Raw genomic sequence first — 12,157 nt, 5'->3', positions numbered from 1 at the left:
AAAGTGAATATAGAGTAAGTAATGCTTTAACCCAACTTCATATCTCACTCCATAATAAAATTTACTCCATAAATGGATTAATCTATTTTTTTTTGTTCAATCACTCAATTATATGAAGTGGGAAATGAAATAGGATTAGAGCAATTTTATTCTATTTTCACTTTTACTCCATTTTAGAGGAAAAAATAGAGTTTTAGATTAGAGATGGAGTTTATATTTCCTGAATATTTTGCAGAAATTGTTGAGAAATTTAGAAGATTTCATTATCACATGGTAGGAAGCTTGGAATCTCGGAAAAGAGAAACGAATCTTTGCATTTCCTAGGAGATGATGAGGCTCTACGCATCATCAAACAATAACAAAAGCCATCGTCAGGAAACGAAAAAGAAAATTAAACCTTTCTGTAATAACGAAAAAAAAAAAAGAGAAGAGATTTACATCATAAGAAGAAGGAACATGAAAGAGACTAAAGGTGTACAGACAGATGTACACAAAGAATCAAAGATTTGGTAAATCCTAAAAAAGAAACCCAATAGTGTTTGGTTGTTGGTTGGCTTTGTCTGTTGCTTCTTTCTTCTTCTTCTTCTTCTTCTTTCTCCCATAATAGAAAAATATTAAAAATCAGATACTGAATATTTTGCTTTTGATTCCCTTTCTCTTTCCTGTATTGTTAGAGATCAGCAGAATTAAAATAATTGTAGTTAGGAGGAGGAAATTGAAGCTGTCACGTTACGGCTTTATCAACCCTTTCACTTTCAAACGTTTAAACCCACCAAAATGACTCTCATCCTTCATCATCATCACGTCACTTTGCTGCTCATCCGTTTCTTTACTGTTTGATATTACTAACGCCACTTCTTCTTCTTGCTTAATAATACTATTGATACTAGCACTACATCTTCCTTCATGGTAGTTCTGCGTTCTCTTCAATCTTTTAAGATCCTATTCTCATTTACACAAATATAAACTTCAGGGTTAGTTTAATTCATCATGACTGTAAAAGAAAACAGTAAATATTATGTGATTTTCAGTACCTGATGCTTTTCAGAGTCTCTCGTCTCCAGAACTACTGTTCGGTTTTCCAATTTAAATGAACGGCGTTTAACTCTGAAGCTCTCAGAATCAGAACCGTCACTTTCATTATCCGTAACTGTGGGTTCATCTTTAACCGCAGTGAAGAACCGAGTTTTCTTGTTACTGCTGCTTGCTACTTCTTCCAAGATCTTAGAATCACTACTGCTACTACAGTTAGGAGCTCGTCTATTTACCTGCTTTTGTAACCAAAACAGAAAACGAATGTTTAGAAAAGGGACAGTTAAAGAGTGTTTGTTTTGTTGGTCAGAAACATACGTAATCATCAGTAACTGAGGAGATACAAGGAGCACTTGCTTCGTAGCTCATGACAGGGTTTCCAGATGTCATCTCTAACTCGGTATTGAAGTCAAAGTATATAGTGGAATACGGTGAATATCCATCTTCTTTTGCAGCTGCAAGTGTGATTGACGATGGATATGTGTATAACTCTTCATCAGTAGTAAACATATCTGAAACTCCCTCTTCTTTCTCAAACTTCTTTGCAGCAGCTTCCAGGGCTTCAATGTTATCCCTCAAGAAAAGAGTTCGTGTTGTCCCGCATGGAAGGTCAAGCTTTTTAACATCTAGACAATCATACAATAAGAACGTCAATAAAACAACAGTAGTGACAGATACTGATGAAGACAAAGAGAAAAAGCTTTACCATGACGGAGACAGACGGGATGGGAGTAGCAGTGGCAGTTTAGAAACGCCAAGTAGCAATCCCGTTTACACATACTACATACGATGGTTCCATATGTATTTGAGATAAGGCCTGTGCATAATCCTGACTTCATTAGAGACCATCGAGCCAGATGAAGAAAACGAATCAGGTGCACAAACGCAGTCTTGATGTTTCTTTGCCCTGACAACTCCGTAGGTGTAAAGTCCAAACTCTCGAGTTTGGAACTTGAGTTTAACAGCATGGCTTCCTTACAAATCAATTCTTCATGAGGAAGCAATGGCAATCTGTTAAGGTGAGCATACCGGCAACTAGCAATAGCTCCAAAAGGAAACCAATCACCCATTGCAAAGTTCACTGCCTCACCACAATTAAAACCTACAAATATATTTTCAAACACAACCGTGAAATCAGATGAATATGATATCAACTCTCTGACCAATACAAAAAGTAAACTCAGAAAATATATGGTGTACCGTGGCTGAAACCAGCATGATAAGCCCTAGGGAATGTAACAACGAACTCTCCAGGTTTCTGTACAGCCTTGTACACTGGCACACCATGATCCAAGAGAATCTTAGGTGGGAATATAGTAGTCTTTCCTAGAAGAACATCAAAAGCTCCATCCTCTCCACATGTTGATAGAATATCATCATTGTACACACACTCTCTGACCACCTTTTCAAATTTTAGAGCTGCAGATCCTGGAACTCCATACCAGGTTTTCGATGCTCCACAATGCTGATAATTGATGCTGTTTAAAGAAAAAGGGTTAAGGGAGTAGATTAACCGTATACTTGAGCCAAGATTTTGTTTAACTTACCTGTACAAATAATGGTCCTCAACATGCCAGGCAAACATACTAAATAGCATTCCGATGTAAAGCATCGGCTCAGTGACTCCCTGAAACAAGTAAATCCAAAGTTAAAAGAGGATAAGCAGAAACTTCTTAGGTTACCTTAAAGTAACTGCACTACTTCGCACATACCGGAATGGATGTTTCAAGAAGACGCAGGATAGACTTCGGCAGCGTTGAAACTTTCTGAAAGTAGAGACAGAAAAGAAATATAACTACCAAACTCAAATAACCAGGCAAATGTTTTCTTTGATGCATAACAAAAAAAACACAAAAGGTAAAGTTGAGGTAAATCAATACATTCAAGTTCCAGTTGCTGCTTCCTAACGGGTCACCTGGTGCAGATGAAAATGCGCTACCATCTACATCACACGCATACTCAACTGATTCAGTCTTGCCACACAAGATTTCGTTCCAGAATTCTTTCTCCAGGAATGAGTCGGGCAGAGAGCCACCACTGCAATATCTACGTGCAAATACCTTGTTGGCCATTTTCTCATAATCGCGAAATGTATAATTCCTGAGAAGTTAACAAATAGTCAAATACAAAACTATAAAATGGTGTAGAGCAAAATGATTCCGGGCTAATTACAAACCTCCCACTCATGAAGAATGTAACTTTATCATCAGAATCCCACTCAGCAAGTCGAAGGGGTTGCACTCTGGTAGTGAACTTAAAATTTGATTTCTCTTTCATCAACACAGCGCCTGCAGGAACTGTTGCTGTCAAAGGAGATACGATCTTGCAAATACCTGCAAAAACAGGCAGAATCAGAAACTGGACAAAAAAAACATAATGAGATTGTTTACAGTTGAACCCCCATGAAGGGCTGAGACTAATATATTGCCTACTGCACATATTTATTCCATTTTAACATTTGTTAGCTTTTACTAAACAGAAAACTAATCAATCACTTCAGCTAACAGATGCTGCCAATATAGCAACGAGCTACTCCTACAGCACTAATCCTTTCATAGTTTGATGTCAATTTTACCATATTTTGAAGCTTCTGGGAAGATCTTCTGCAGATAAGTCAAAGGATCCTCAAACTCATCCTTTGTTGGTCTGTAGACAGGACATTCCGGAACCCTCTCGGTCCATTTTAGATCATCCGTCTCAAACTTGTCCACTTTTTCCTTCAAAAAGGCACCCTTAGCAGTAGGTACTGCGCCACTAGAAGTTACACGTAATCTGATTCCACGTGACGCTAAAGAGGGTCTCAAAGCATCACCACCACTTCTAGCCATTGTGCTGAAGTCTACTGTTTCATTGACAGAGTCTGATCTCATTTTCTGAAGCCTTTTACGTTTCAGATATTCTAACCCATCTTTAGCCTCTTTGGACAAGCAACTCCTCCTTTCCGCCTGCCAAAAAAAAACAAGTGTCAGCCTAGTACTACCCAAGATACACATAGACATAAACAGCGAGTCATGGATGTACAACAGGTCCACCATTCACACTAATAGAAACAAAAAAATATTAAACTCCACAAAAGCTAAGACACATAAAAGTGAACACAGAAGTTAGAAACAGTCAACACCTAGAAGTTTGAAAAAGGCATAAACATTTTCACTACCACATAACGCCTCATCTATTTGACCAAATACCCTACAAAGTCAACTTTCAACACCGTCTAAGAGAACACCCAATTGTTTGACCAAAAAAGAGATATAGATTCGTCGCAATTTCAACAGAGCTCATCAAATCTGAGTTTCACACGTGTGACTAAGATATAAAGAAACGTGTGGGAGACTATCCTCCCTTGACGATGAAATTCGAGCAATGTAACAGATCTGATCTAACGAAATTCACGAGAGGCTCAAGCTAAACAAGCTGGATAGAACAGATATGCGACCGGAGAAAAATTGATATAAAGCTACCAAACAAGAGAGGGGAAATCATCTCACCATAGCATTCCGTAATCTGCCTCCGTTTCCTCTCAACGGATTACACAAACCAACCGCAACGAACAAGGAACAGACACGAAAACCCTAGATCACGATCTCGAGCAGCGAATTCAATACGAAGCCTGGCATGCAAACACGGCGAGCCACATTCTACGAAAACGCCGCGCAACGAGTCAGGGCCGAGTCAAACGCGGAGATCCGAATCGCCGTCAAACAAACATCAAAAATCACCACATTCACTATCCACGAGATGAAGATAAATGTATATCGAGGTGTTCTCGACGTGAAACGGGATCTGTTCACCGTTTAACGGCCGGAGGTTATCGTTTTTCTCCGGCGTCGAGGAAAGAGAAACTGTAGATGCTAAAAGAGGACCGAGAGAGAGAGAGAGAGAGAGAGGGGATGAAACTTGGAAAACCGGAAAAAAATTGTTAGGAAAGAATAATGTATAGTTTTATACTCTAAAGTCGAAACGTGTATACTTTAGTGGCCACCGTAATTTTAAATAAAAGCTGTTCGTAATTAAAATAAAATTCAATAAAGATAGGTGGATCCGGAAGGTTCCGATATACTTATCAACCCATTAGGTATTTTGATAAACGCTCGTAACGTTTTACGTAATTGTTGCGGTTGGAATTCTTTTTCTTTGGTGGCCAGCTCACAAAATATACTGGAGAGTATTATTATTCAAGAGAGAGAGAGATATGTGATTAATTTATAGAGTGCAACTTGTTCTTTAGTTTAAGAAGCTCAAGTATGGTGGACTAGGAGCATTTATTAGTAATGCATTAATATTTACATTGAATATAATTAGATTTTACTCAATCCATCAAAACAGATAACAATTAGAACAAAAATCTCCATTTTTACTATATAAGGCAAACTAATGAGTGAAATATTTTGTTTATATATTTTGTTTTTATTTTTATTATATTTTGATAGGATTTCTTTCTTCCAATGTTAGTTATTTAGAGCTATAATTTAAATTTTATTTTCTCTTTAAGTGAAATATATACAATTTATAATTTGAAGTGATTTTTTTATTAAAATAACAAATTACATTCTATTCAAACATTTATTCAAAAATGTTCTTTCAAATTCAGTTTTATCAAACTTTTAATATTAAAATTTATTTTAGAAGATTTTTGCTTACAAATATAAAAAAATCAAAATCACATAGTTGTAGATATCATTTTTAAATGGAATTTTAGATTAGTTTAATTAATATCATAACCTTTTTATTAATCAATCTAAAATAATTTATAACTCGTTGAAAACAAAATCACTTTAAATCTTTTCAGATATTATATTAAATAGCTCTATTTATTTGTTGACAAAAAAAAGTTGACAAGAAAATAGTTCTCTTTATTTATTTGTTTTCATTTTTCAGAGTTCATTGTAGTTATTTTAAATTAATTATGTTGCTTTTATTTTACTTTCACTGTAAGTAATCACAGTAGAAATCTCGTCGACATGTAAACAGTACCATCAGCTTTATGTTTATATTATTTAAAAACAAAATCACTAATAAACTAAAGATATAAGATTCCCAACAAAAAAAAAGATAACTATAATAAGTGTGAAGGAAAGTGGTGGTTGTTAGGTGGTTCAACCAAACGCTGCCAACCCCCTTGAAACGGCGTTTCATTCATAACGTGTGTGTTATCTTGAACAGTAACTAGTGTGTAATTACGGGAAAAGGAAGTAAAGTCATTTATACAGCTGAAAGTTGAAACGTGGTGACACTTCTGTTCTGTCAATACACGTGGCAGGTGCATCGGGAAGACAATTGTTTTTATTGGTTACTGTGGGATGGTGAAGTCACCGGGTTTTTCGGTTCCCGGTTAAAGCTATTATCCCAACAGAAACCCATTGGTCCATTGTTAATTTCACTTTTTGTTTTAAATAAGTGGGAAGAGTTAGGTTGGGTACAATGATTAGTTTTGTGAAGTCAGCGAAAACGAAAGTTGTACCAATGTGGCTCGGTTTCAATAATTCTTAAAACCTGTTAAAGTTTAGTTCCGGTTTATCTACTCTACTAGTATTCAGTCCCCTAATGCGTACGGGCAAAGAATTCCTTTTTATCTACATAAAAACTAAAATCTAATTTTAACATGTATCAGCTCTACATGTTTTTTTTGCAAACAATCAGTTCTACATGTTTAAGGGTAATAATGTTAAACACAATATTCATCTTTGAATCTACAGTGTGTAAAAATAGGGAAATCGAAACTAATATTGGAAGAAAAAAATAATCCATTGAATCAAGAAACGTCGGCCACATAAACCAATTAGGCCCAAAAATTAATTATTTGTTTTTTTTTTTTTTTTTTTTTTTTTTTTGTCACTGGGCGCTCTCTGGAACCCCGGAGGAGTCGAACCCGTGTGCCTTGGGATCCAGTTCACTCTAATTATTTGTTATAGTTTGATAAAAACAAAAAACTTTGTTCACAGACTATTATGGTAAAATTATTGATGTCATGTAAAAAAAACTCAAAAAGTCACCAATTTAATTTTTGAAAACCTTTGGTCAAGAAAATTATGAACACTGAAAAAAGAAACTTGGTAATCATAGATCACAAATTCATCGTTAAAAACTATAAATAATACCATAATTTCTTACAATGAAGATCAATGCTTGTAGGTAATCCAACTTAAAGCTAGTTTATAATACAAATTTGAATCGTGGTAGTGAAAAGCAAGTAAGAATGGAACTGCTGGTTTTACAAAATCAGTTACCTTTCCCATCGAGAGTCTAGACATCATTTCTTTTGTTATGTCTCCAACAAAATAATAATTTGGTAACGTCATCGAACTTCATATTCTTGGGAAGTCTAGTCACATTCTCATTCTGCATAAGGTTAAACGTCGTTCTAAAATCAAATACCTTTTCCATAAAATTTGTATTGCTGCTCCATTTTACTCATTTTTCTTTGGAATCATCACCAAAACATGCAAAGAGTCTTTTAGCTTCCAGTAATTAGAAATTTTTTATTAACTTATTTATCTATCTAAGGATAAGCCGTTAAAAACTGAGTTGTAAATAGCAAATTCTTTATATAATAGAGTGGAATGTACTTATTATTACCTCATTTGCAGACATGCTCTTATTTTCCATTTTTGAAGAATGATGTTCTTAGACATCAGTATACTCAAGTGACATCAACAGTCTAAATCACACTAAAAAATTAAAGGATATTAATATAAAGAAAATATAAAATAGAATATGAGTAGAAGACTCACAAATATGTATGTATTTTTGTCCACAGACGTACTGTAAAAAAAATGTTGGTGAAGGAGATTGAAACGATGGAGATGAAGAAAGATGAAAAGCAAATAAAGAAAAAAATTAGTTGATTGAAAATTATATATATAAAATGAAACTGTTTGAAACCATGCCATGATTTGGAAGTTATAGATGATGACATGAACGTGATAGTGGTAATCAGAGAAATTCGAGGGATTTAAAAACTAAAAGATCGAATGAGTTTTTTTGTTAGGGCCAAATCTTGCTAACAATTGTTTTATTAATTATCTGATTGGTACTTTAAAGCAAATGATATATTTTCCATGTTGATTACTCCGATAAATAAATATATAGATCAAAAATTATAGAGAAAAAAAAGAATTTGAAATCCAGACAGTTAATTACGAACGTAAGAATAAGATAATTTGATCAATTAAGTAGTTAGGTATTTGGAATTGCCGAAAAAAATGGGATTGACGTGAAATCTTTTTCAACTGTTTTTTTGTACTTTTCTTTGGAAAAAATAGATTATTACATGTCAAATTTTGATTGGATAGGTGATTTGTGCTTTGTTATATAGAGGATAACCGACTTTGACCGGTTCTGCTTGGTTTTTACTTTTTAGTTTTCAAAATCTCTGTAGTAGTATATTCGAAATTCGAGTGGACCACTCCAAAAATAATTATAATAAACAAAACACTTGTTGTGAGGTTTTTAAGAAAATTGTATAATTAACTTAGAGAAACCCATTTGAGTTGTAAACTTTTCCCTATTTATTGAAAAATTGTCACAAATACCACGTTCGTAATACTATTTTGCATGTTTAAACTAATCACTTTTATTTTCACTTTTAATGAAAGGTAAAAAATATTTTATATCTCTAAGGTTAACTAATATAAACTTAGGGCTTAGAGTCTAATGGTAAGATAGGGTTTTTGAAATGTGAAATTTATTATTCTAATAAATATATAAATAAATATTTAAAAATATATAAAAAAAATTAAAAATAGTTTCAAACATAATTTTCGATTTTCAAAAAGAAATTTTGAAAAAGAAAAATTCAAAAGAAAAATTATAAAAAAATTCAAATTTTAAAAAGTATAATTCAAAAACATAAAAAATTAATTTTTTTTAAAAAAATAATTATTTATTATATATATATAGTGAACAAGAGTATAAGACTCTTTTCCACTAAATGAAGAATGTATTTTTGAAAATGTCTCTTTAGTGGTGGTAAAAATGAATAATGGTACCATGAAAGTGGTAAACATGAAATTTCCTCTTTTTTTTTTGTATACCAAATTAATTATGTACGGTTAATCATTTAGTTTAATCTCTTATCCTAATTATGTTTCATGTTATTTTAAATTAATTATTTCAAATATTCCTATTTTGCTATGGTTTATTTTTCCTAATTTTCCCTTATGATTTTCTTTCTACATTTTCTTAAAGCGCACATGCTTTAAACAAGCAAAAATAAAATTTATAGATTGAGAGTTGAAAAAATGTATGTAATTTATAGATTTACAAATTACAGGTGTGCATTTGATAATGTTCAACATAAATTAATATGTATGTCATAATTAGGGGTGTTCAATCCGGTAAAACCGAACCGAAAAAAAAAACTGTTTTGAATTTAGTAGTAACGAATATACCGAATAAATGTCATTTTTAAGAAACCGTTGTATATAGATATGATTTGGTATATAAATCGATCAAATCGAATAAACCGAATAAACTAAATTAAAATATAGTAGTATAATTATATGTAAATTGTATAAGATAATTAAGAATATATATACAATAATTTATTTTATTGATATGATCTTCATATCTAAAATGTTTATTTTCGTAATTTAATATTTTATTTCAAGTTAGAAGTTATGTTTCGTTTTTATCAAATTAAATAAAACAAAACTTTTACCTTTTTGTTAACAAATATGTATGTTAATATTTAGTTATTTATAATATTATGGATTACTAAGTTTTATTATTTTTGTTCTATAAAAACTATTATATTATTAACTTAATATGTTTACTAATTATTTTAAATAGTAAAGAAAAAATTTATTTAAAACCGAAATATCTTCATGTTATATAAAAACCGACATCTAGTAAAATTCATAAAGTAAGATAAGTAAGTTTATGATTTTTTTTTTAAACCGAATAAACCAAAAACTGACGGTATATAAACCGAACTAAACCAAAGTAAATATGATTTTAATATGGTAGCTATTTTTTATATATCAAAATATTAAAAACCCAAAAAAAAATCAAACTGAAACCGAACCGATATCTGGATTGAACATCCATAGTCATAATTATATATAAATCTGACATCTAAATTAATAAAGTAGAAATGGTGAACAAAAATTCAACACTAATGTATCAATTATCAAGTGTCATAGTGTACATGTGTATTTGTAGTTAAAATTGGACTAAGCCTATGTCAATATTTGTTTTTTCAAATCCACCGAGGAATAACTGAATAAATTTTTCTTCAAAAAAAAAAAAAACTAAATAAGTTACCTACTATTTTGTATTGCTAAGCTTATACATATTTTATGTGTCTGTGTGTTTCCTCGCAATTGCTTTATATAATTATTTTATGAAATACATATGCATATTATACTATATAGGCTATTATCCAGTTAAGAAGCAAATCATAAATATATTATATGCATTATCCAGTTAGGATGTGGTATTTTAGATAATATTATTAATAAGAATAAAGTATTTTTGTTTTTAGATCTTTGTGATATGGGTTGTGACATGTATATGCATTTCGTATATATAATATGTAAATAAGTTGTGACTTAGTCAATCGACCATTAGGTGGACCGTCAACTATATATCATATAGTTTTCGATAGATTTACAGATGTACCTATGTGTCATGTACTAATGTTTATATGATAATTAACGGATGTGATGGTGAAACTAATAATGATTTTTAAGAAAGAGATATTCAGATAACAGTTGGTTAATAACTAATAAGGAAGACGATGCGCGATACATCATACATGCATATTCTGGCCTCAAGTCAACCCTCTTAGGCTCTGACTAATCGCACCCTTGCCAATGTTTCAGATGATTTTAAAAGAAATTTTTACTTATAAGACACATTATGACTTATGAATTACACATATAGACACATTCCGCTGGTAAGACACTTTATGGATGTGTATTATCCTTCATGTCCTCAAACTAGACCAACTATCTCATCTAATTAATTAAAAGACTATTTCTTATTAATGAAAAATCACGAGTCACATATTCTCTCTCCATTCTCGATTTCAAAACTCAGATCCACTTTCTCTTTCCCAAATTCCCAACCCTAATTTCGAATCTCTCCCATTCTTCCTTCATCGTTCGTCGAAGCACACCATGAACCCAGATTTTTCGATGCTTGTTTTGTTTCCATGATTCCCTCTCCAGCTTTCTACCCAGGCCATCTTCCTCCGCTTCCTAATAATTATTAGAAAACCCTTTTAATATCTTCAACAAACCATGACGAAATCGAAGCCAAATAAGAAAGAGAATAAATCCAAGACTTCTGAGGAACCAACCCATCGCAAACCGCAGCAGGAGGTTTTGTTCTTCCTCAGTTTCTTTTTTTTTCCGAAAGCATGGTTTTGTATATCGGTTTGATCAATCCATGTCATCGCCAGTGATCCATAGGCTTAGTTTGCAGCTATAGACAATCGCCACTGATTTCCAGAGAATCTCCAAGATCCACGATCGTGTCTTCGTAGGCGTTTCTGGTTTCGCCACCGATGTCCAAAAACTGTAAGAAAATTCAAGATGTTTTATTTGCTTCATCTCTTTGAATATGCTCCAAAAGGCATGGTCTTTGTGACCTCTTCTATAGTGTCAAAACTAGTTCTGTGAGATTGTTATTGGTAATCTATTCCTTTTGTGTTCACTGGTATATTTTTGTATGTTGGTATTCTTTACTTATGTTGCAGGGATACACTTAGTAAAGTTAAGATTTCATAAAAAACCCATATTGGCCCTCTAGCTCTTGATTTGGAGCTTTTATCTGTAAAATTTTGGTTTGATCAATTGTGTCCATGTCCACGTTTTATATACATCCATGTCCACATTTTTACTCTGTCAATAAACACTTAATCGATTAATTTTTTTTTTTTCCTGGATCATTCTAAAATTCAACAACCTAGGTAGATAAAGGTTGTTCAGGTGCAAAGTACGCTTGATGTTTAATGTGTTAAAGTTTGAGTCTTCGTCGGAGAATTTTAGGTTTAGAACTAAAAGATTAAAACTTTGGTCTAAACATCTTTTCATCTCTTCTGGGTTTTTGTTTGGAGGTTAGAGTGGTGGAACGACTTTTTCTGTTATGAAGAGAACATGGGCGGTTGGTTACTGGTGGC

General features: G+C 32.6%; 1 protein-coding gene and 1 long non-coding RNA gene across 4 annotated transcripts; both read right to left on the bottom strand.

Annotated features, from left to right (window-relative positions):
- Window positions 1-296: 296 nt before the first annotated feature.
- Window positions 297-5,172, bottom strand: LOC106381891 (lysine-specific demethylase JMJ706). 3 transcript variants are annotated; one of them, XM_048747222.1, is made up of 12 exons: window positions 4,521-5,172; window positions 3,608-3,977; window positions 3,209-3,365; window positions 2,913-3,132; window positions 2,745-2,798; window positions 2,580-2,659; window positions 2,233-2,510; window positions 1,739-2,134; window positions 1,351-1,658; window positions 1,035-1,271; window positions 774-942; window positions 297-662 (listed from the first exon to the last, which is right to left on the bottom strand). In XM_048747222.1, the coding sequence occupies exons 1-12, from the start codon at window positions 4,521-4,523 to the stop codon at window positions 622-624; spliced, it is 2,313 nt and encodes a 770-aa protein (XP_048603179.1). In that variant the 5' UTR covers window positions 4,524-5,172; the 3' UTR covers window positions 297-621. The 3 variants fall into 3 exon arrangements, with proteins under 3 accessions (XP_048603179.1, XP_013677287.2, XP_013677288.2); XM_013821833.3 differs by having other exon boundaries at window positions 297-942; window positions 4,521-5,170; XM_013821834.3 differs by having other exon boundaries at window positions 297-942; window positions 1,035-1,268; window positions 4,521-5,164.
- A 1,637-nt stretch (window positions 5,173-6,809) lies between these two features.
- Window positions 6,810-9,438, bottom strand: LOC125582076. Its single transcript, XR_007319929.1, has 2 exons — window positions 7,609-9,438; window positions 6,810-7,371 (listed from the first exon to the last, which is right to left on the bottom strand). It is a non-coding gene; the product is annotated as an uncharacterized LOC125582076 (long non-coding RNA).
- Between the last annotated feature and the right edge of the window lie 2,719 nt (window positions 9,439-12,157).

This window comes from Brassica napus, chromosome C2 (assembly GCF_020379485.1).
Source record: "Brassica napus cultivar Da-Ae chromosome C2, Da-Ae, whole genome shotgun sequence".
NCBI classification, from domain to species: domain Eukaryota; kingdom Viridiplantae; phylum Streptophyta; class Magnoliopsida; order Brassicales; family Brassicaceae; genus Brassica; species Brassica napus.
The sequence above is the reverse complement of the archived record's forward strand: the minus strand, read 5'-3'. Positions and strand labels throughout refer to the sequence as shown.

What these genes read in the sequence shown, in the direction of transcription:
- LOC106381891 (XM_013821833.3), bottom strand. An exon ending in TCATGCTGGTTTCAGCCACG is followed by an intron (nt 2,135 to 2,232) that starts GTACACCATATA and finishes ATATATTTGTAG; the next exon opens with GTTTTAATTGTGGTGAGGCA. An exon ending in GAGACTCTGAAAAGCATCAG is followed by an intron (nt 943 to 1,034) that starts GTACTGAAAATC and finishes AAATGAGAATAG; the next exon opens with GATCTTAAAAGATTGAAGAG.